The sequence below is a fragment of the Xiphophorus maculatus genome, chromosome 22 (assembly GCF_002775205.1).
Source record: "Xiphophorus maculatus strain JP 163 A chromosome 22, X_maculatus-5.0-male, whole genome shotgun sequence".
Lineage (NCBI taxonomy): Eukaryota > Metazoa > Chordata > Actinopteri > Cyprinodontiformes > Poeciliidae > Xiphophorus > Xiphophorus maculatus.
The window spans coordinates 10,033,791-10,058,591 of NC_036464.1; the positions used below are offsets into that span (position 1 = coordinate 10,033,791).

Here is a 24,801-nt window from a genome sequence, read left to right on the forward strand (position 1 = left end):
AATGTATGAATCTTAAGACAATGTTCATTTAAGAAATGCACTAATAATGATGATTTACAACCTGAACCTCCTTTTTTTTACCATTCTTTTCACAACACTAGATGGCTGACTATACAAGACATTACTGGGCAAATTAACCAGTTGCCCACAAATGTATAATAAATAATTACAGTATCGTAGTATTTACAGTAGTATTTTACGTATTCTCAAAACATTGTTACATCTACAATAAATTTGATATACATTCAAATTCAACAGAACTCCAGTGGGATGTCTTCAACTGGACAAGATGTTGAGGTGCCATCCACATCACGGTTGGTTTCATACTATGGACCGGTATCAAGCAAAGACCAAATAAAGGTGTGGGAAAATGATATTATTGAAAGTTTTAAGACAAAATCTGAATATAAGTGAGGGTATCTCTGTGAATTAATGTAGGGCAGTATGGTGTTGACTGGTATTTGTTTTCTGTTTCAGATCAGAGCTGAAAATGACCAGGATCAGATGATAACCAGTGTCCCAAACGAGACAGATCCAGTCCTGGATTCACTCCCCATCAAGGTTGGGAATATTGGTTTGACCTCTGATAAATGTTGACTTGGCACCACAGAATATATTGGGAGAGTAAATATTTTAATTTCTTAAAAGTTATAGAAAATATTTTTATTTTTGGTGATTTTAATCTAACAGAATCAGACTTCAATTTGGTCAGTGCTGGTGAAATTATAATAGTCAACATGTTTATTAGCATTCGTCTTGCAGACTGTTTCCAGAATTCAAAACACTTGGGTTAACAACCAAATTATTTTCTCTGCTACATCAGAAAATCTTCTGTGGGGATAAATCAATCAATCTTTCATCTTTTTCACAGGAATTGGAGGAAGAAATGTCCCAAAGTCCTGACTGCACTCATTCAACTTCTACGGCTGGCAACACAGAACAGGTACAGAAGTTGGGTTTTCATTTTGAATTTACCAAACATTTTGGCTGGATTTAAAACTAGTTTCCTTTCATGGGTGTTTTCTCTCATAGAACAATCATTTAAGTGAAGATATCTCTGTGAAGTAATCAAGGGCAGTATGGTGTTGACTTGTATTTATTTTCTGTTTCAGATCAGAGCTGAAAATGATCAGGATCAGATGACAACCAGTGTCCCAAATGAGACAGACCCTGTCCTGGATTCACTCCCCATCAATTCAGAGGTATTTTATGTTTAAGGTGCAGCTAAATGATGTCAGTCAGCCAACCTGTTCAACTTCAGTGTGTCTGTGTGTGGACCTGAATGCCATGTGGTTTATCTGGACATTGGTTTGTAAGGACAGTCTCATGTCATGGTTTTCAGTTTGTAAGTTCAGCGTGTGTATGTGTGTGTTTCATGGTCACCTGCCCCAATGTGATACAGGAGGACCATATTGTATATGGGGACCTTGCGTTCTTGAATTGATAAAAACATATGTTTTGGTTCTTGTGACCTTGTAAATATTGATTTGACCTCTGATAAATGTTGACTTGGCATTACAGAATATATTGGGAGAGTAAATATTTTAATTTCTAAAAGGTTAAAGTAGATGCATAGATTTTTGCTAAAATTTCTTTTAATTTCACAACAGAATCAGACTTCAATCTTGTCAATGCTGGTGAAATTGGAGTATTTTGAATATTTGTTAAAGTTTGCTGTCATTCAATGTGTATAACGTTCATCTTTTAAGGTGTTTCCAGGATTTAAAACACTTGAGTTACAATCGGACTATTTTCTCTGCTGCATCACAGAATTTCTGTGGAGAAAAAAATCAATTTTTCTTCTTTTTCACAGGAATTGGAGAAAGAAATGACTCAAAGTCCTGACTATCCTTGTACATCTTCTTCAGCTGGCAACACAGAACAGGTACAGAAGTTGGGTTTTCATTTTGAAATTACCAAACATTTTGGCTGGATTTAAAACTAGTTTCCTTTCATGGGTGTTTTCTCTCATAGAACAATCATTTAAGTGAAGATATCTCTGTGAAGTAATCAAGGGCAGTATGGTGTTGACTTGTATTTATTTTCTGTTTCAGATCAGAGCTGAAAATGATCAGGATCAGATGACAACCAGTGTCCCAAATGAGACAGACCCTGTCCTGGATTCACTCCCCATCAATTCAGAGGTATTTTATGTTTAAGGTGCAGCTAAATGATGTCAGTCAGCCAACCTGTTCAACTTCAGTGTGTCTGTGTGTGGACCTGAATGCCATGTGGTTTATCTGGACATTGGTTTGTAAGGACAGTCTCATGTCATGGTTTTCAGTTTGTAAGTTCAGCGTGTGTATGTGTGTGTTTCATGGTCACCTGCCCCAATGTGATACAGGAGGACCATATTGTATATGGGGACCTTGCGTTCTTGAATTGATAAAAACATATGTTTTGGTTCTTGTGACCTTGTAAATATTGATTTGACCTCTGAAAAATGTTGACTTGGCATTACAGAATATATTGGGAGAGTAAATATTTTAATTTCTTAAAGGTTAAAGTAGATGCATAGATTTTTGCTAAAATTCCTTTTAATTTCACAACAGAATCAGACTTCCATCTAATCAATGCTGGTGAAATTGGAGTATTTTGAATATTTGTTAAAGTTTGCTGTCATTCAATGTGTATAACGTTCATCTTTTAAGGTGTTTCCAGGATTTAAAACACTTGAGTTACAATCGGACTATTTTCTCTGCTGCATCACAGAATTTCTGTGGAGAAAAAAATCAATTTTTCTTCTTTTTCACAGGAATTGGAGGAAGAAATGTCCCAAAGTCCTGACTGTCCTCGTACGACTTCTACGGCTGGCAACACAGAACAGGTACAGAAGTTGGGTTTTCATTTTGAAATTACCAAACATTTTGGCTGGATTTAAAACTAGTTTCCTTTCATGGGTGTTTTCTCTCATAGAACAATCATTTAAGTGAAGATATCTCTGTGAAGTAATCAAGGGCAGTATGGTGTTGACTTGTATTTATTTTCTGTTTCAGATCACAGCTGAAAATGATCAGGATCAGATGACAACCAGTGTCCCAAATGAGACAGACCCTGTCCTGGATTCACTCCCCATCAATTCAGAGGTATTTTATGTTTAAGGTGCAGCTAAATGATGTCATTCAGCCAACCTGTTCAACTTCAGTGTGTCTGTGTGTGGACCTGAATGCCATGTGGTTTATCTGGACATTGGTTTGTAAGGACAGTCTCATGTCATGGTTTTCAGTTTGTAAGTTCAGCGTGTGTATGTGTGTGTTTCATGGTCACCTGCCCCAATGTGATACAGGAGGACCATATTGTATATGGGGACCTTGCGTTCTTGAATTGATAAAAACATATGTTTTGGTTCTTGTGACCTTGTAAATATTGATTTGACCTCTGATAAATGTTGACTTGGCATTACAGAATATATTGGGAGAGTAAATATTTTAATTTCTTAAAGGTTAAAGTAGATGCATAGATTTTTGCTAAAATTCCTTTTAATTTCACAACAGAATCAGACTTCCATCTTGTCAATGCTGGTGAAATTGGAGTATTTTGAATATTTGTTAAAGTTTGCTGTCATTCAATGTGTATGACGTTCATCTTTTAAGGTGTTTCCAGGATTTAAAACACTTGAGTTACAATCGGACTATTTTCTCTGCTGCATCACAGAATTTCTGTGGAGAAAAAAATAAATTTTTCTTATTTTTCACAGGAATTGGAGAAAGAAATGACTCAAAGTCCTGACTGTCCTCGTACAACTTCTTCAGCTGGCAACACAGAACAGGTACAGAAATTGGATTTTCATTTTGAAATTACCAAACATTTTGGCTGGATTTAAAACTAGTTTCCTTCCATGGTTGTTGGCTCTCATAGCACAATCATTTAAGTGAAGATATCTCTGTGAAGTAGTCAACCATTTCATATATGGGGACCTTGCTTTATTGAATAGATAAAAACATATGTTTTGGTTCTTGTGAGGTTGAGAATATTTTTTTGACTTCTGATAAATGTTGACTTGGTGGCACAGAATATAATCTTAGAAAAATGTTTTAAATGTTGTCAAAGTTAAAATATATATATATATATATATATATATAAATTTTGTCTTTTGTATTTATCTACATCTTGACCACACAATATTTTTAATTCAACAATTTAAAAGTTTGCAGAAAATGTTGTTTTTTATGACTGGAACCCTCAGTAATTATTTGTCTCATTTATTATCCAATATAGTATGATCCCAGAGGGGAAATTGCTTACTCATTGAAAAGCTACTCCATCTGAGCTAATACATATAAATAATAATATATGTCTGTCTGTCTGTCTGTGAAAACGTTTGGGCACCCTTATTAATCTTAATTATTTTATTTCTAAATATTTGGGGTTTTGCAACAGCTATTTCAGTTTGATATATCTAATAACTGATGGAAACATTAATATTCCAGTATTAAATTGAGGTTTATTGTACTAACAGAAAATGTGCAATATGCATTAAAACAGAATTTGACAGGTGCAAAAATTTGGGTACCCTTATCATTTTATTGATTTGAATACTCCCAACTACTTTTCACTGACTTACTGAAACACAAAATTGGTTTGGTAACCTCATTAAGCTTTGAACTTCATAGACAAGTGTATCCAATCATGAGAATATGTATTTATGGTGGCCAGTTGCAAGTTGTTCTCCTGTTTGAGTCTCCTCTGAAGAGTGGCATCATGGGCACCTCAAAACAACTCTCAAATGATCTGAATACAAAGATTGTTCAACATAGTTGTTTAGGGGAAGGATACAAAAAGTTGTCTCAGAGATTTAAACTGTCAGTTTCCACTGTGAGGAACATAGTAAGGAAATGGAAGACCACAGGGACAGTTCTTGTTAAGCCCAGAAGTGGCAGGCCAAGAAAAATATCAGAGAGGCAGAGAAGAAGAATGGTGAGAACAATCAAAGACAACCCACAGACCACCTCAAAGACCTGCAGGATCATCTTGCTGCAGATGGTGTCACTGTGCATTGTTCAACAATTCAGCGCACTTTGCACAAGGAGAAGCTGTATGGGAGAGTGATGCGACAGAAGCCTTTTCTGCAAGCATGTCACAAACAGTCGCTTGAGGTATGCAAAAGCACATTTGGACAAGCCGGTTTCATTTTGGAACAAGGTCCTGTGGACTGATGAAACAAAGATTGAGGGGTTCCAGTGACGTCAACTTCCGAGATGGCAGCTTGAGCTGACTGCACCTCCAGTAAATCTTAATTTGACCGCCATTAATTGCCAAATATAACAAAAAATGAGTAAAATGGAATCTATAAGGGGGTCTAGAATGGGGAAAAGGGACGGGAATAAGAAAACCACGAATAAAGAATTGGCAAAAGAAAGAAAGACGGCAGGTAGCTCACCAACACATCAGCACCTCGGCGAAGCTAATGCTAATAAGCTTTCCACTGACTCGACTGCACTAGCGCAAATCCTGGGGGAGTTACGGGATTTCCGAAAAGATATGAAACAACAGCTTGATGACATTAAGTCAGAACTCATCAACATACACCAAAAAATTAAGGAGACGGATGACCGAGTCAAAACGCAAACCATTATCATGTCTTCTGGGACTACCCAATCATAAAAGATTACTGGAAAAAGATAAATAGTGCCTTACAAGATATTTTCAAGCAGAACATTCCTTTTGAGATCAAGCTTATGTATTTTACATAATTTCTTCAAAAAGAAATAAATATTTAATGACTATTTTATTAATAGCAAGTAAGAAAAACATTACAAGAAAATGGTTGTCACAAGACAAACCAACTTTCGACGACTGGATCGACATAATATTTAACATGTATAAAATGGAAAAGAAATAACAGTCACAGGACTGAACAATTCTGTCAGTGGTGGCAGATTTGGGTAGAGATCTGATTTCATTTTTAGAGACCAAACTTGATTAAATCTCCTATGACAGCCATACTTCATAATTATTCTATACTATGTCTTTCGTTTATGTATTTCTTTTTTTTTCTGGTTTGCTCTTTACATTTCTAACCCGATTCCTTTCTCTATTTTTGGTTTCTTTTTTCACACTCTTTATTCCTTGCTTTATAATCTTTCTCAGGGAAGTGAAGTTGCATTTTTGTTTTGACTGTTATTATGCAATGGTCTACATGTCTACCTTATTACAAATGTTGAAGTTAATCCTGTGATGTAGAGACCTAAGTTTATGTAAGTGGTACTTTCTTGAGAATCAATAAAGATAAAATAAAAAAAAGAAACAAAGATTAAGTTGTTTGGTCATAAAAAATGGCGTTATGCATGGCAGCAAAAAAAATACAGTGTTTCAAGAAAAACACTTGCTACCCACTGTAAAATGTGGTGGAGGTTTCATCATGCTTTGGGGCTGAGTGGCCAATGTCAGCAATGGGGATCTTGTTAAAGTTGAGGGTTGCATGGATTTCACTCAATATCAACAGATTCTTGAGAATAATGTTCAAGAATCAGTTACGAAGTTGAAGTTGCGCTGGGATATTTCAGCAAGACAATGATCCAAAACACTGCTCCAAATCTACTCGGGCATTCATGCAGAGGAACAATTACAATGTTCTGGAATGGCCATCCCAATCCCCAGACCTGAATATCATTGAACATCTGTGGGATGATTTGAAGCAGGCTGTAAATGCTCGGCGACCATCAAACTTAACTGAACTGGAATTGTTTTGCAAAGAAGAATGGTCAAAAATACCTTCATCCAGGATCCAGGAACTCATTAAAAGCTACAGGAAGTGACTAGAGGCTGTTATTTTTGCAAAAGGAGGATCTGCTAAATATTAATGCCACTTTTCTGTTGAAGTGCCCATATTTTTGCACCTGTCAAATTCTGTTTTAATGCATACTTCACATTTTCTGTTAGTACAATAAACCTCAATGCAATACTGAAATATTACTTATGTCCATCAGATATATCAAACTGAAATAGCTGTTGCATACACCCAAATATTTAGATATAAAAATAATTAAGTTTAATAGGGCTGCCCAAACTTTTTCATATGACTGTATATATATGTATGTATATATATATATATGTGTGTGTGTGTGTGTTTAAATATATGTTTAATTTGTTCTTTGTAGTGTCAAAAACATCACTTGATGTGCACAACAGTATCCTCTTTGGAGAAGTGTACTCAGTGTTTTGGACCTTGTTCTTCATTCAAGTGGGTTGGCTACCAGTGCAAAGGTAAGATATTTAGTTAATTTGTACTGTGAATTAATTAATTTTAATAGGATGTATGTCTTTGTTGAACTGTTGACCATGAACAAATTACAGTTTCAGAATTGAGTACATAGTTTTCAATACAATGCAATTTATGTCATCATGGTGACTTTCAAAGCAGTGGAAGTTTTCAAAGTACCTTAAAGCCTTTAACCGTGATCTTTATTTAAAACAGAACATAAAAATTTTATCCAGAATGTTCAATTTTGCACATTTGAAAAAAAAAAATTGTTAATCTATTTTTAACTATTCCATCTGATCTAAACGTAAGGTGTAATGGTTTATTTGAGATTTTGGATTTTGCTTGTCTTCTGTGGTTTTTTACATTTAAATTTTTTCACAGGTTGTTCAAAAGTCTGGCATTCATACTGCCTTAAACAAATTATAAAGGATGACGGATCTCAGGTGAATATCCACATACGTTTTTTTAGCTTTGCCTTCTAAGTCTCCATTATAACATAAATTATATTTCCCACTTCCCACTCCCAATTTCAGGCAAAAGAACTGTTTAAGTATTCCATAGCTGACTCCTCATCAGATAACAACACATCACCTTCCAAAGAATGTGAAATGTCAGATGATGACCATGCATCTGATATTGACTACATACCAAATTCAGAATCTGCAGAAGCTGATGAAGACTCAGATGTTAGCATCCCTCTTCAGCCCATCAAGTCTAAAGTTGGACAACTTCAAGGAAACCCAACAATACCCGATCTCACTTCATTCTTGCCAGACTCAAGTTCTGTGGTTGAACCTTGCACATCAAATTACTGGCCTCCTTTTCACACAGATGATATGGGTGATGGCACATTCGAAACATTCAGCCCAGCCAAGTCTACCAAAGACTCAAACAATAAACCAAAAAGTCAAAAGGAGCTTCACAAACAGGAATCCTCACAGCATATTTTGAGTGCTAAGAACTACTGCTTTGTATGTGGTAGGCCACAGAGCAAAATTTCACGCCATTTAAAAACCCACAAGACACATGCTGAAATTGCTTATGCCTTTTCCCTTCCGGAAGACTCGAAAGAGCGCAATGTTCTTCTAGAAAAAATGAGAAACAAGGGGAACTTCAAACATAACTGTGAGGTTTTACAAAGTGGGAAAGGATCGTTGAAAGTTAAGAGAAAGCCAAAAGCAAAGACTGGAACATTTATACATTGTATGTACTGCCAAGGTATGTACATTCGAAAGGAACTATGGAGACATGTCCAAAGATGCCCCTGTAAGCCACAAAATGAAGATTTGAGCCAAGGACATGGAAGAACCAAAGTACTGGGTTTTGCTATGGCTCAAGAGTCTGCATTCTGTCAAGAGATTTCAAGTGGGGTTTGGAAGCTCCTCGGTCCCATGAAGCAGGATGATGTAGCCACAGTTGTGAGAAATGACCTGACCATTATTCAGTTTGCCCAGTCTCTCTACAACAGACATGGACAAGACCCTACTAAGTATGAGTACATCCGACAGAAGCTCCGTGAAATTGGACGTCTGTTAATATGTCTACGGTCTGAATTCTCTATACATAACTTGGAGGAAGCTGTGAAACCTGCTAACTTCCAAAGAGTTGTCCAGGCAGTAAAGATTGTCTGCGGTTTTGATGAAGAAAAGCATTCATACCAAACACCAAGTCTTGCACTAAAACTGGGACATACACTACAGAAAATCAGTGACATTATCCATTGCCGAGCGCTCATGGCAGAAGATGAAGAACTGATTAAGTCAACAGACACTTTCAAAAAGCTGCATACATCCAAGTGGTCTGAGTTAGTGTCACATACTGCCTTGAACACTCTGAGTCATGCCAAATATAATAAGCCATTAACCTTACCATTCACAGAAGATGTTCAGAGTCTTCATAGGTACCTTAAGAAATCTGGAGAAAATGCATTTTCTAACTTGAAAGAAGAGGTCAGCCCCCAGAATTATGCAGAACTTGCAAAAGTTACTCTTGCACAGGTCATTGTGTTCAATCGAAGACGAGCTGGAGAAGTCTCAAAGATGCGTCTCAGAGGTTTCCAGCAGAGAGATGACTCCAAGCTCCATGAAGATGTTGCTGCTGGATTGTCCAAGGTTGAAAAAAGGCTCTGTAGCTACTTCAGTCGTGTTGAAATAATTGGAAAAAGAGGTCGAAAAGTTGCGGTTCTCCTTTCTCCAGATGTGGTGGATGCTCTGACTCTGCTGGTCAGCAAAAGAGAGCAATGTGGTGTTTGCTCCACAAACATCTTTCTTTTTGCCCGACCAAGATCTCAAAGTCACTACAGGGGCCAAGACTGTTTGCGTGTTTATGGAAGCCAATGTGGGGCGAAGCATCCCGAGTTCCTCAGGTCCACGCAACTCAGGAAGCATGTTGCCACATTGTCACAAGTCCTCAACCTCAAAAATAATGAAATTGACCAGGTGGCTGACTTCCTGGGACATGACATTCGTGTCCACAGGGAATTTTATCGCTTACCTGTGCCAACAACACAACTGGCAAAGATTTCTAAGCTTCTTTTGTCCATGGAGAAAGGACACGTATCCACCCTGCAAGGAAAATCCCTTGATGACATCGAAATCGAAGGTTATTGCTGAATTTTTTTTGTGATCTTATTTCCATTAGTAGGACTTGTCTGACATAATCAACATTCATAAAACTGGTGGATTTAAATAAATGATTATTATTGGAAAATATTACAGTAGGGATTCTCTGTTAGAAAATACTAATAAATACAAAATGTGTTTTAAGCCTCATTTTGGTAATGCTTAGATATAATTTTATGTATGGCACTCATTTGTATTCTAATAATGCCTTTCAGATGAAATAGAACTAAGTGAGGATGAAGAAAAGGAAGATTTAAGTGACTTGGATGACTGCGATTCTGTGGAACCTGAGGAATCCGTGGAAACCGTGGAATCTGTGGAACCTGAGGAACCTGAGGAACCTGTGGAACCTGTGGAGCCTGTGGAACCTGAGCAAAGCAAGAATATGGATGATTTGTGTATGTTACTTGAATCCAAAGATGCTATAACTTTTTGTCTATCTGTTTTTTGTTTTTTAAACTTTTGTTGTTTGTCTTAGTGGGAGCAGTGTCATCGACAGCAGAGGAAACTGTCCCTCCTGTTGAAGGCAAGTCAAGTTTCCTTATGAGTCTGTGTTTTGATCCTAGCTACATTTAGTTAAAGCATAATTCTACTGCGCTGACCATATTAACTAGTTCATGCTTAAAGGCCATGCAGTCTAGATGACCTCAAACTATATGCCATTTGCTTGAGACATGTGCCAACCTAGTGAAGAGTGTTACGACCGGCTCTTTGAGCCATACCAAAGACAGGAAGACACGGAGTTCAACAATAAATAAGCTCTTTATTGAGCACAAGCATGAAATAAAACTAAACTGAAACAACTTGTTTTTTGTCCACATGCCTCCATTTGGGAGATTGCTTTTGTTTCTGCTTGGACATTTCTCATTGTCCTTTTTCTCCACCCAATTTCTAGTAATTTCACATTTTTGAAGCATTGTATTCCAAATTTTTGTCCACTTTCTCAGTTAGTTGATTAGTAGAGAAACTTACAAACATGCTTGGCCAGCAGCCATCTTGAATGTTTTTCATTTTTTGTTTTAATAAACTGTTTTAATCATTTTTCTCTTTACTTTTTTCCCTTCAGAGACCTCCTCTACTGCACCCAGAAGACAACCAAAAAAACCATGGTCAAGTGCTGAGGTTTCTGCTGTTATGAGGCATTTTAAAGCTCACATAGGTAAAGGAAAACTTGCCACTAAAAATGAGTGCAAACACTGCAAGTTGGTGGAAGGTCCTGTGCTGGCTCAAAGAACAGCACAAAATATCAGGGACTTTGTGAGAAACCGTGGAATAACTGCTATGAGGCAGGCACAAAAGAAAAGGCTCTAGATTTTATGTGAAGTAATCATTTGTTCAAAAGTGTTCCATTTTGTTCATGCTACTAAAACATTTTTTTTTTTGTTGCCTATGAAACAATATTATCTGTAAAGTCCCGTGACTTAGAGGCTGTTTAAATGTATTTGTGTTGATAGGCAGAAAAGCGTTTTTCTAATGGTGAGGCATTTTTCTGTTGTCCAGCATAAAAATTATTCGAAAAGGTGGCAGAATTTTAATTTAACATTCTTTTACTTATTTATTTATATTCAGAATATTTGGCAACAGTCTGCACCCTAAAACCCTTATTTTACTTTTGTGTATGTTTTGTTGAGGCACTTAAATTAGATTGTTTTTCTTTTGGTAATTTCAATTTGAGGCTTACTTTTATTTTTTAAAGAAAAATAATTGAATTATTTGGTCATATTTACCTAATAAAATATGTTCTGTTAATGCTTTGTGCTGTCAGGTTGTGTATTTATGCTAATCAGCAGGTTTTTAAATATGACGTAGTTGTCCCTTTAAAGTTCTCACAATACTTTGTTTTGTTCTCATAAACCACATTTGCTGATGTCCATACAAGCCACCATGTTGTCAGGCTGCTGAAAGAAAGGCTGTGTAGCTGCTATCTGAAACCTAAAGGGAGCTAAATTTTTTTCAGATTTTTTGCAGTGTTTTAAGCCACCTCCCATTGCTCTAGCTACTTGGGAAAGGGTAGTCCAGCTAAACCACCGTCGGGCCTGTTTGGCGAAAAAGGCAGGCTATACCTTATATACCTGTATAGGTGTGTGTGTGTGTGTGTGTGTGTGTGTGTGTGTGTAGGCCATGAATTCCACTTCTCAATTTTATGCCAGTCTTTGGTGGGTTTACTGGTATTTTTGGGAGGTATTGTCCAGTTCTGCTTCAATTTTACTATTTTTACAAATACTCTCACATGTTTCTCCAGCACCCTCTGATATGACAGATGATGGATTCTACCTATGATAATGAGCTGACAAGGTTCTGCTTCAGCAAAGCATCCCCAAAGCATGACACTTCCACCTCCATGCTTCATCGCTGCTATATGTTTCGATCTGTTGTCTAAATAATCCAGTTGTAGACTCATCTGTCCAAAGAAAATGATTCCAGAAATTAACATCACAGCAGCAATTGCTAAGTTGATTAATTCAGATGCCTTTCCAGGCGAGGTTTATCTTTTGATTCAAGGTTAAATACATTTACTATTTGAATTTACAATAAAACCTTACAGAGTGGTCCCAACAAGTTACATTTCAAAACTAAAAAACTATTAACTGTATTTTTTTGTTGGGCAGAAAATACTTGATTTTACTCTGATTAAAAGTTAAACACTTCAGAGCTTTTTTTAACCATGGCCATGTCTCTGTTTTTGTTGTTTAATATTGTTCCTGGTGGTCAGCAATAATGTAAATATATCAGAAATTTTAAAAGATGTAAAATACCTCTTGTTTTATAAACCCTTTCTTTTTTTACTGTATCGTTCTATCGTTCACTCCTGGAACTTTAATATATTTTCGAGGCTACTTACTACCCATCTCTAAATTAGTCACCATGATTTGCTCTGTAGAGAAAGGTAAGGCTAATGTAGCACCATATGTCTCACACCTGGAAGTGGATCATGAAAAACCACAATCATTGCAGAGTTACTGAAAATTTACAAAAACATTGCTGAAAAAAAAAACCCAGAAAAAGTTCTAAGTTAGTTAAGTCAAAATCCAAATTTCAGACTCGTTGAAATAGTACAGAACAGTCAAAAAAACTGAAAGAATCAAAGAAAAAAAATTGTTGTTTCTAACTAATAATAAATGAAGTGTCAAATTTTAGAAAAAAGTAGTATAAAAAAGTAAAAATTGCTCAATGAACAAAAATCAAGTCAGATGGGAGAGCTAAAAACGTTTTAATTTAAGGTGCACTCCTATTGCATGTGCTGTTAGATAACATAAATATACTGACTGCTGTGTTCAGACGGCCCTGATTGTTGTTATGATGCTTTCTCACGGAAAGCCTGCTTATCAGCTGTATCAGTGCAGACTCAACCTTTGCTATGATTCACAGCAGAACAAGCAGCTGGAAGCCATGTGTCCTGACAGCAAACACACACATGTAAAGTGAAGCACTGCAGACATAAAGGTATGGGCGCTTGCGTAAAGCAAAACTGCACGAGGGACACAGACAAAACAAAAGTTTTAATTATCGGATCAGACTTTTAAAGAGGAAACTTCGATAGGTGGCAATGACCTCTTCAGATTAAGAACAGATTTGTCACATAAAAAACTAATAAGGGATGCTTTTAATCATCCGAAGAGCCAAAGTTTGACCATTTCACTCAGTCCACTGCAAATATGCTAACACACGCTTACTATTGCACTAATTGAAATAGATCATAGCTCCAAAGCTAATACTACCACATTTAGTTGTAGCAATGATGGACCAGAAAGCAAGCTCATATCACACTATTTTGAAGCATGTGCATCTTAGAACAGAGGTAAAAAGGAGAAATAGGTTTAGTTTAACTTAATTTAACTTACCAGCCATAAAGACTCTAAGATTTTTTAAAAGTAAATTATAAAAGTGATTTTCTTAGCATGGATTTTATTCAGACTTGTTTAATTGAAGATACTTTAGCTCTAAATGTCACCAAAACGACTGAGTTGTGCTCTACAATCAAAGGTAAATTATCAGATAGTTTCCTTAAGTCTTTGATCACCCAAGGCCAGGCAGTGGAGCAGGTTAAGTCCTTTAAATACCTTGGCATAAAATGGTCAATTGCCTCTCTTTTCCCAGCATGTGGGCCACGTTTACAAAAAAGCTACACCTGCTGAGGAAAATAAGTGCATTCCATGTTAATGAAAATGTTCTGGAATTGGTTTACAGGCCATTGGTTGAATTCATTCTCATATTGAATATCTCCACCTGGTACAATTTCATCACAATGAAGAAAAAAATAAATAAAATGAAATCATCTCGCCATCGTTGACCAGTCTAGCAAGATTACTGGTTCGGTTCTAAACCCTCTGAGTTCTACAATGTTTTTTTGGTCAGGAAACCAGTCACATTCCCTTCCTGCTTTACAAAGTTCCCCTGGCCAGGAAATACATTTATAAAAAGTCATTTGTTCCTAATGCAATCACACTATTTCAGATATATTACCCATTTAGGACTGTTTTAATTTGGTTGCCTTGTATGATTGCAGGCTTTATTAGTACTTATTGTGTCTTTGTCTATTTTATCTTATCTTGAATGTATGTGTTATTAAGGTGGAGCCCAGTTAAAGAAGAATTTCTGTCACCTTTGGGAAAAATATAAAAACCTTTTTATTCCTATTGCACAATGTTGCACTGCTCACATAAAATCCAAAGAAAATTTATTGAACTTTGTGGAGGCAACATCATAAAATCCAAAGCTGTTCAAGATCTTTCCAAGCAAAAATGATTTGATTTATTTCCTCAGAAATATTTTGATCTGCAAAAGACATCTCAAACTGCACTGAATGTGTGTGAGGGTCTATGCAGCTCTAGCGATCTTGTGGCTACAGACGAATGAGGCGAATAGAGTAGGGGGTAGGACAGGAGTCAGGAGTTGGAGGAGGGCGATACAGTCTGACACTGTCCAGACACAAGGCACCGCTCTTTAAGTGTGCAATGCCTCACGAGACTCCTGGCTGGCTCTGACGCACATCGGGAGAATTAAGCTTAATAAATCAGAAAAAAAGTTCACTGTGAATGGGGTGAAGGTAGCTGCAGGGGACAGAGAGGAAGACTTAGAGAAATAGAAAGGGAGACATGTATCACTGTCCTATTTTCAAATGTTCAAGACAAAATTTCGCAAATTTGTAACGTACATTTATGATTACAACGTTTGTACATTTAAAGTAAGTATCTATCGGTACACATGAGTAAAAACAGTCAAATGCCTCATAACCACATGAAAAAGACAAGCAGTTGTGCCTATGAAGCCCTCATTTCTTTTTTGACCCTTAAATCAGTTATGAGCTCTGAGCAACAAACACACAGTATCAGTATAAGTATACTGAGTAACAAAAACAAATGACGTTAACTTTGTGTTTTATGACAGGTAAAAAAGTAAAACCCTAATTCAGTTTTTTTCTTTTTGTTATAGGAATATGCTGTCAAAAACATAAACAGCAAAAAAATGCAGTTATACATTTCCAAACTTGACAAAAACCAAAGACTAGAGATTTGCAACAAATTTCTGGTCTATGGATCTCCAGCTGTAGGCCCATAGTTATATCTTCAGCTGGACAGTTTGCAGGCTGCTGCTATTTGTGCTGAATGTGTTGGACTGAAACATGATTTAAATGTGATGTGTTGATTCTTTTTTGCTTATCTATTTATTCATGCTTAAATCACTTTACGTTAAAATAACAGTCACATGTTTTAATAAAATGCATATCAGAATTTAATTAAACAGAATTAAGATGCTCTAAATATTATGCAGTTATGATACAACAATAAAAATCCTTTCTCTTGAAGATGAAAGTACCATATATCCTGGTACTTTTTCAGGAGGGTTTGACAAAATTAAAGAAATGGCACACCTCAAATCCACAGACCTTTTTTTTTCAGTTTATGATTCTTAAAGGCCTTTTTTAATGTGAACACCGACTAATGAGATGATATGCTGAGGTACAAGCAGATCTGTTCCCCTGGCTCAAATTGGTTAATGTTTGAAATCACATTATTGTAATTCCTAATAGCAAATCTATGACCTGTTCTGGGAAGAACACCTTAATTGTTTTAATCATTGATTTTTTTTTTAAATATATGAAAAGGTTTTTGTTTCTTCAGACCTTCCGATGGGCCTTTATGAAGATGTTTATAGTAGGATAATCATGAGTAAAAATGGCACATTTACAGAATTACATTATGTATGCTTTAAAAAGAATCATTTTGTCATTTCACTACATTGGGAGAGAAAAGCTGATATAAGCTAGTTAGCCAGTTGGGCTAACTGCTCAGTTAGGCAACATGCAATCAGCTGCTTAAAAACAGACATTTAGCTCATAGCTTTCCAATGCTAACCAGATGTTAAAAACTGTTAATCTCATAAACATAAGTCAGTTTCCACACCATGGCTTTTTCCCAAATGTGAGCAAAAAAGTGGAGCAACCTTCTTTCAGTCAGTGTATAACAGCCGGTGGGGTAGGAGCAGCTAAGCTATGCATAAAAAAACTTGGTGAAACTTGCTAATGCCTCTTTGGACGCTAACTTTTATTTTTTTATTTTTTTTATTTTTTATTTTTAATTTGTCCCTTTCCAACATACAAGAGGAAAAGGTTCATTCTACTTATGAAGCTGGAATCATCCAATGAAATTAGGATTTTACATCCAATAGGTCAGAAGAAACAAATATTAATACCAGTCTTCACCTATGTTTTTTTTTCAAAAACTTTTATTCCTGTTAGTTTCTGCCAACATCCTTCCCCTCATTCATCAGAGTCTTCTAAGCCACGGCTCAAGCTAATGCGACCACAATGACACTACGAGCTGAGGAGTAAATGTCAGTGTGCTGGGCCAGCAACTGTGGCGACTAATCAAAAGGTGCAGCCAGATCCGTCTTGCATGCTGTGTTCCTGAGTGGTTGACCCCACTGGGAACCACATGTACTCACTCAATCACAGGAGAGACTCCTGTGGTAGGTGCCATGACTTGGTCACTGGTTTGAGCTGGGATTTTCCTTTTATTTTCTCTGACCTCAGTCAAATTTTCCTTCCCACTTGGGCAGTGCTGCAGAAGGGAAAGGCGTCATCATGATAAGGAGAAAAAAAATGTTTCTGACTTGTATTAAAGAAAAAATGCTCAGATGTTGAACAAACAAGCGAAGTATAACAGTTAAAAAAAAGGGGAGGGGAGGGACTGATTTGTAAATCTAAAACGTTCTTTTAATTTTTTTTGCCACATTTTCAAATTTTCTAAATTCGAAAGCCAAGCATTCCAAGAACTTTCTGCCATTTCTTGGAATGCTTTTTGTGTTTACACAAGCATAAAATTGTCTGTATAATTTGGACTGTCCAAAGTACACACCAGGACATAATAGTCATTCCCCTTAAATGTTTATGATAAAAGTTAAACAATGGTGGGAAATATTAAGCACAGTATCTTCAAGTAAAAGATGTACTGCTTTGTTGTGAATGTATTTAAAAGTTTAAGGAAAAGCTAAATTAAAAACTAAACTTCATGAGGAGACAAAATCACAGCAGGCTTGAAATAAGTGTAAAAATAGTCTTGAACATTAGAAATGTGGAACTGTGTATTTCTATTTAGAAATTGGACCCTATGTTAGACTTAATTATTGTTTGCCACTTTTTGCCTGAGAGCTTTTGGAAGGAGGTTTGAGGATTCTGACCAGCTTCGTTGGGGGAGGTCGGGGAAAATAAAAATACAGTAAACATTTAAACAGTTTCTGCTCTGCTCTGCTTCATGTCTGCGTGCCACATCAAGGCCACACAAACATTTCTAATTTCTCATCGGAACCATCTAATGGGTTTGTGTGGTTGCATGGTTGTTTTTGTTTTAGGACTCTGGTTTAGATCCAGCCGCTTTTCTCTGGGCACTACAGCTTTTTCTTGGCACAGTCTATAATAATGCACTTGTTAATGTTAATTAGTGACTCTAAATTCGCTTTCTCAATTAGTGTGAGCAAGCATGCATGGTTGTTTATTTGGTGTGTACCTGGGTTGGGCTTAGGATCAGTTCGCAACAAGAATTGGACAGTTTTCATCTGAAATGATCACGACAGGTTAACGGCCTGTCAAAAACTCAAAAATCCTGTCTTTTTCCAATCAACATGATTCCTTAGCAAATCCAAGTCTTGTAAACAACACTTTTCAGTGAGGAAGTTGTTAGTAAGGGAATAAATCTCAATTGTGGCATTTTCATAATCAGTGAGTGGTTAAAAATAAAGTTAAGTGAAGCACAAAAGGTGGGAGATACTATTTGAGGGTAAATTATTTTCTATGTGTCAGTTGTATTTTCAGTGTGCTACACTAGATAGCTAAACTTTGGTAGATTTTGGTTTCTTCGTATATGACTCTTTTAGGTACAGAAAGGAAACTTCTGCCACATGGCCCTAGTTTGACCACCTTCGGATCTTATATGAAGCCAGTTACCTGGACTGAACTCCAGTAGATACAAAAAGGCTTTAGGCTACAGCAAACTGAGACTTCAAACCTTACACTGCTATGAAGCATTGTGAATTTGGAAATGTTGACACCTTTCTGAAAATAAGGTCGGTCAGGATTCTCTCAGGAATTCACACAACATGTATTGTTTAGAATTACTAATGCTAGCTGCGCTAATTATGCTAATGGATAATTAGCAGAATTAGATAAGTTCTAAGATACAAGAAAAAGTGCATTGTAAGAAGCGTTGCTCATCAGCATTGCTGTAGCACAGAAAAAAACACTAATCTTACTTAATTTCATAATTAGGTAAGATCAAGGTGAATTCAACCAAGCTCAACTGATGAAGTCCTAAAAACTCTATTTTATTTAGGAACACAGGCAGCAATTCTCATTCTTGAACAGGAGTCCACACCAGGAATGGCAGCAAAAAAAGAGCAAACGTAACATTCATCTTTAAATCTGGATAACATATCTCGGATGTAGCTGTTTAAATATAACTCTAATTTCATCCAAAAACCACGTCACTAATCACCAACACTCAATTAGACAAGTGTTTGGGAATTAACCTGAACAGGATAAAATAGGTACAGGAAAGGGTGATCATATATGATTTATATTTAGAAGATGGACTTTCCCAATTCTAACTTAGAAAATTAGAAAGAACAGCAGAAAAAGTCTGAATTCCAACTTGGAAACCTTAAAGGTCACAAGCCATCTTACACTTACTATCCAACATGGCTGCCACATATACAAAACATATCAAAGTTGGAAGAGTAGATGTTTGTTTTTCTCAATAAGCTGGAGGAAAACATAGTACTATAAAATCTCAACACATGAACATGTTCCTTTTGCATTTAAATGCATAAAACAGAAAAAAAACATATCAGCTAGCAGTTAGCCACAACTATTAACAAATCCCATTGCTTTTCCCACTTGCAACTACAACTTGCTCAACTTTGTTGTGATGTTGAAGACAGTAAATGTGATCAGCCAGGAAAACCGCAAACTTAATACTGAAGTTGAATGCAAATAAAGAAAGTTTTAGTGCGAGTTTGATTATGCATGCAGAAATCAGTGTGTTGAGCATGCTTAGAAGTGCTTGCAGTCCAGTTGGCAGATGTTTCTATGGCTGACTCGGACTTGGGCTTCCTGAATAAAGGTCTGAGTTCAAGTAGTGAGCTGTTGTTGCATAACACTTATCTTGACACCACACCCTGGGACTTGGAAGGAAAGGCCAAACCAGTAACAGTCTGTCTGGGTATCTGCCTGTTCACATCCAACATTCTTAAAGAACCTGCTCTTAGTTGGACAAAAATACATTTGTAAACAGCGTAGTTGGTATTTTTTATACTGCCAGCACCATTTTGTAGTGTGAATGTGGACTTTCAGGAGTGAAAACACATTAAGAATGTTCCAGAATGGTAAAGTCAGTGTACTCACAATTTAAATTTATGAGCATTTTTCATTCAGGAAATCAATTTAGAATAGTTTCATTTTATATGGAAAACTTAGTGGTTTGTAGAAAAGCTGTGAACGGAAATTTACAATAAAATCGTACCTTAGTAACTTTTAAAAGACTTCTTTGTTGAATGAGATTATAGTGTTTCTTTGTTGTCTAATTCTAGAATGGCTAACAAAGCATTAAAGACGTTTTGTGTTTTCACAATTAGGGTAAAAACCTGATAAATCTCAAAAATGATTATATAGGGCAAAATTATCCAGTTAAGATTTGACTGACCAAATATTTTAGAAATGAAACCCAATTTTAGCCACTTTAGCAGCATCTCAGTATTCTTACACTGCGTACATATAAAAAAAAAGATAAATTAGTTTTTCAGGCCAAGAGATTTTCCACTTGGCAAAAAACTTGAAGGCACAACTCCTGGAAATACTTCAAGGGAACCTTCCACTGTAGGTGATATTAGTATAGTAACTCCAACTACTCAATTATTATTTATAGAAATAATTATGGATGCCACCAACTACAGACTGATTTTTAAATTGATGAGCAGTGGGATCTGACAGTATTGTGACAAAATCAAACAAGACAAAGGGAGCAAAAAAAAAGAACAGCTAACAGCAACAGTCTTTAATGTAGCAGTGACTGCAATTTTTGTAGATAAGTCTGTTTGGATGTGTAGTCAAAGTCAGGAAAGGTGGGATTGTAATGCGATGGGTGTCACTATCGGCACTGTTTGCTTCAGCTGTTGTTTACATCTCGATTTACTGGCTTTCTCTGGTGCAGAATTATGATGCATGTTTCACGCCTGTGACGTAAAAGTTGGATGAAATACAACACCATTGTTCAAACTACAGACGCTTTGAAAACTATAGGCTACATAGTCGATTTAGTACCACATTTGGAAGTGTTTGGGGGGGTGAAAGATCAGAATTGGGGCATTCAAACTGCCATTAAAAAGTCGGATATGGGACACATATGGAGGGGGGAAAACAAATTTGGGTCACATTCGCTTGCTTTGTGAATGCAGCAATATTTTTTATTAATGCAGCACAAATTTCTAGTTCTAATTTTACAATGGATCTGTGTCTTAAATCCACAGATTATCAAAATGCTTCCACACAGATGATATCAAAGTTATGGAGGCTTCTTTGGCAACCAAGCTTTGTCGGTCAATCCAATGTGGAGCATTTTTCTCCCCCTAGCCTTTACTTACACTGTCATAGCTATAACTTGCACTATGTGTGCATCTTAGACATTGCTGCCTTAAATGTACACAAAAGGGAAGATTTGAGTGTCTCTGACGTTCGTCACGTTATCACCTCAGTGCAGTGAGGTCTGGGTGTTACAGACCTCACTGCACCCAACCCTGCATCTTGTGGGTTGGGTTTAGTTGCATGTGGCACATAATCTGCTTCAGAACACACACACATTATCAACGCAGCATGTATGCAGCGTTAATATGTCAACTTGGACATATGAGAAAAATCCTTTTGGTGTGACTTAGGAGAAAAACGTGGGCATTTATGAATTTTAATGTGTAACAAGTTTCTTCCTTTGCTTGAACCTACTGTGATAATTTTAGAAAATATGACATAAATGGATTAGCTGGTATAGTCTTTTAACTCTAAACACTACAAAATAAAAGCATCTTCAAGATTTTTAACTATAAAGGCAAATTTCATCTGCAAACTTTAAAATATTCTAATAAACTTAAGACATCCATAAAGGAAAAATAAGCATTGATTAGGACAACCTGAGAGCTAGCTAGAGCTGTATAATATTTAAGAGATTTTCTTCATCTCATCTAACCAAGATAATAAAAATGGAATTACATTTGTACGAAGAAGTACATGTGCATGCTAGCAGCTGTGGATGTACTTAAGTTTGGAGTGGTTTGCTGAAAAGCAGCTAGTGGTTTGAGAAGTCATTCCACCATAATGTTGTCTTTGCTAAAAGACACAAGAGTCATTTCAGGTCTGTGTGAGGCAGCCCACATGCAGCACAGAGGTCTGATGCTCCAGAATGTGTGCACTTATAACACATGACAAGGCTACTTTTCAAATAGTGTCACAGAGGACAGAACACAAAACACAAGCATGAGGCCAAAATGAAAGATCAGAAATGCTTTAGAATGACTTTTTTCTAAATTATCAACACACTCTCACCTCCTAAAGGACTGGAGAGGGGAGTTGAAGGTTAGAGATACATCCAGAAATGTTCTAGTGACAGGTGAGGAACCACATCACTTTGTCATAACAAATAAAATGAATTTATCCACTTGATAAAGTTATTTTCCCTATATGATTTAAAAATCTTTATGGTAAAAAAAAATCTCCAAATGTATGCATCAATTGTTCAAATAGAGGAAGGTGTGAGGTAAGGCAGTGAGATGTTGTGGCTCACCACTGGTGGCGCTGTGCCACACACACGCAATGAAGCAGGCAGTTGGCGCATGATCATTGCTGTTTCTTTATATCGCCATCATATATGTCTGATTTCACATGCATGTTGTTACATATTTAATGAATGTAAAAAACATATTTACTATTTCTGTTCATCAACAATTGGTGTGAAAATGCAAAGTGAGGCAGGAAAATTCCTCTTTCAAGTCTGTATTTATGCATATTTCAAACTATTGTTATATCTTGTTTGTTTGATCAAATTCTAATTATATATGTATTATGTAAGACATAAGATCAGGCGCAGTCACAACAATTTTCTGTCTGAAAACCATATACTGCTTATGAACTTTTTCAAATCAGTGAAACATACTCTGGGTATTTGTTTCTTTTACGTAACAAGGAATAATCTAAAATGTGGCCCCGGCTCCTCTGTTCATGTAGCTGTTTTGTCAAAGTATAATACAATTTATTTGTTTTCTTCAAATCTTATATGTTTTTTTATTGTGATGTACAGTATGTGACTCACAGAACTCGACAGATTTCTCTGCTGCCTTCAACTCTCCCACATTTTTCATAGAAACTTTAAAAAAAACAACTAATTACAATTAACTTGAAAATATTTGAATAGAATTGGATCTAAATTTTATGATACAAATGAACTGATAATGTCTTACTGACTTCCAGTTGCTGAAGCCAGTAGAAACTAAAGCATCTTTATTAAAGCCTGCATAGACGTTTGCACAATGTAGCTGTTTAAATATAACTCTGATTTCATCCAAAATCCACGTTACTGATGACCATCATTTATTTAGACAAGTGTTTGTGAATAAACCTGAAAAGGATAAAATAGGTACAGGAAAGGGTGATCATATATGTAATGTGTTTGATTTATATTTAGAAGATGGACTTTCCCAATTCTAATTTAAAAAATTAGAAAGAACAGCAGAAAAATTCTGAATTCCAACTTGGAAACCTTAAAGGTCACAAGCCATCTTACACTTACTATCCAACATGGCTGCCACATATACAAAACATATCAAAGTTGGAAGAGTAGATGTTTGTTTTTCTCAATAAGTTAGAGGAAAACATAGTACTATAAAATCTCAACACATGAACATGTTCCTTTTGCATTTAAAATGCATAAAACAGAAAAAAAAACATTTCAGCTAGCAGTTAGCCACAACTATTAACAAATCCCATTGCTTTTCCCACTTGCAACTACAACTTGCTCGACTTGGTTGTGACGTTGAAGACAATAAATGTGATCAGCCAGGAAAACCGCAAACTTAGTACTGACATTTAGTAGAAACTAAAGCATCTTTATTAAAGCCTGCATAGACGCTTGCAAAATAGTCTGAATAATATAACAACAGAAGCAGAAGACAAAATTTTGGCTAACTGAATATTAGCCACTTAAACATTTCATACCAACTCCTCTGAAGGGATCTTTTGTGTAGTTGCTTGTTTTGACACTGTTTCAATGGACGCTTACAATCTCCTATGATGTCAATAATAACTCCGCACATACAGGCAACATACAGTATGTTTTTAACTTGTCGCTATTCTGTCTACTTCTCACCTTGGTCATCATCATGTACGGTCTGTTTCTCTCTTTTTCCATCATTGTCACGCTCTCTGTCTTCTGAGTATCAGAAAATATGTCGTAATTAATTATTGAATTATATACAAAGCAAAAAAAAAAAAAAAACAAGCTAACAAAAAGACCAAAACATAACATCAGTAAATGAATAATTAAATACAAGCACATTTTATCACTGGATTTCACGATGAAGTCTGAAGTGAAAACACTGCAAATTCTCCTGACAATTTGTGGCCTCAACTCAGATCACCTGACAACTTTCTCACCTGCTTCCTGACTTTCTTTCCTCTCACTTGTACTGGCCTTCTCTCTTCCATCGTGTTCTATTGGTTAAAAAACAAAAAATGTAAAACAAATAAATATATGTATACATATATAAATATATCCATGCATAATATATATATACAGAATTATTATTGGTAAACATTCTGATGAATAAATGAAAATTACATTAATAAAACTGAGCTGCGACAGGGTTACATGATTTAAAGCTCATTTATAACAGCTGACCTGTTATAATTATAAAATGTCTACAAAATATGAAAATATACCTAAAAACTAATACAAATGTCCTACTGTCACTTTTAAATTAAATAAAATCTGACTTCTGTAACACTTTTCTGAACACTCAAGACCCTTTTCAATGACATCAGTCATTCCCACTCATGCACACATTCACTAGCTGTCGATGAAAAGCTACTAGATTGTAGCCACAGCTGCCTGACAGAATCGAGGCAGCCATGTCGCGCCATTGGCTCTTCTTGTCCAGCGACCCCACCGATTACAGGACGAACTCCTACCACGTGATGTATAGTCCATTTTCAAGTCTTTACGTCTAATGGGGCATACATTTTTGACATGAAATATTTAATGATACTGAAAATTACCTTAAACTGGCCCTTTCAGTGCGAAAAACACACAGATATTCACACAATTACTCACAGATGTTGAGTAACTACACTCAACTATACTATAACCCGAAAAATTCTGAAAGCTTTGTGCCGCTTAGAAGCAAACTGTAGAAAAACCGTAAGACGTATTAACATACCATCTT

General features: G+C 36.2%; 2 protein-coding genes across 7 annotated transcripts in view; one reads left to right on the forward strand and one right to left on the reverse strand.

Annotated features, from left to right (window-relative positions):
- Window positions 1-11,915, forward strand: part of LOC111606564 — a 14,311-nt gene extending 2,396 nt beyond the window's left edge. Inside the window, exons 4-18 of the mRNA XM_023327408.1 lie at window positions 259-360; window positions 478-561; window positions 872-943; window positions 1,113-1,202; window positions 1,814-1,885; window positions 2,055-2,144; window positions 2,756-2,827; window positions 2,997-3,086; window positions 3,698-3,769; window positions 7,101-7,206; window positions 7,586-7,647; window positions 7,738-9,805; window positions 10,041-10,223; window positions 10,304-10,351; window positions 10,892-11,915. Coding sequence (XP_023183176.1) covers window positions 259-360; window positions 478-561; window positions 872-943; window positions 1,113-1,202; window positions 1,814-1,885; window positions 2,055-2,144; window positions 2,756-2,827; window positions 2,997-3,086; window positions 3,698-3,769; window positions 7,101-7,206; window positions 7,586-7,647; window positions 7,738-9,805; window positions 10,041-10,223; window positions 10,304-10,351; window positions 10,892-11,136 — 3,456 coding nt within the window. The 3' untranslated portion in view covers window positions 11,137-11,915. The remainder of the gene's footprint in view (window positions 1-258; window positions 361-477; window positions 562-871; window positions 944-1,112; window positions 1,203-1,813; window positions 1,886-2,054; window positions 2,145-2,755; window positions 2,828-2,996; window positions 3,087-3,697; window positions 3,770-7,100; window positions 7,207-7,585; window positions 7,648-7,737; window positions 9,806-10,040; window positions 10,224-10,303; window positions 10,352-10,891) is intronic.
- pde10a (phosphodiesterase 10A) overlaps window positions 1-24,801 on the reverse strand; it is a 97,709-nt gene that overhangs the window by 34,206 nt on the left and 38,702 nt on the right. For 4 of the 6 annotated variants that reach the window (XR_002752102.1, XM_023327416.1, XM_023327415.1 and 1 more), the window contains exons 2-3: window positions 24,014-24,070; window positions 23,727-23,789 (exon numbers count right to left, since the gene is read on the reverse strand). The exons of the other annotated variants lie outside the window; for them this stretch is intronic. Coding sequence is in view for 3 of the 4 variants with exons in the window: in XM_023327416.1 (XP_023183184.1) it covers window positions 23,727-23,789; window positions 24,014-24,070 (120 nt within the window). In the remaining variant the exon portion in view is untranslated. The remainder of the gene's footprint in view (window positions 1-23,726; window positions 23,790-24,013; window positions 24,071-24,801) is intronic. 6 annotated transcript variants of the gene reach the window in all.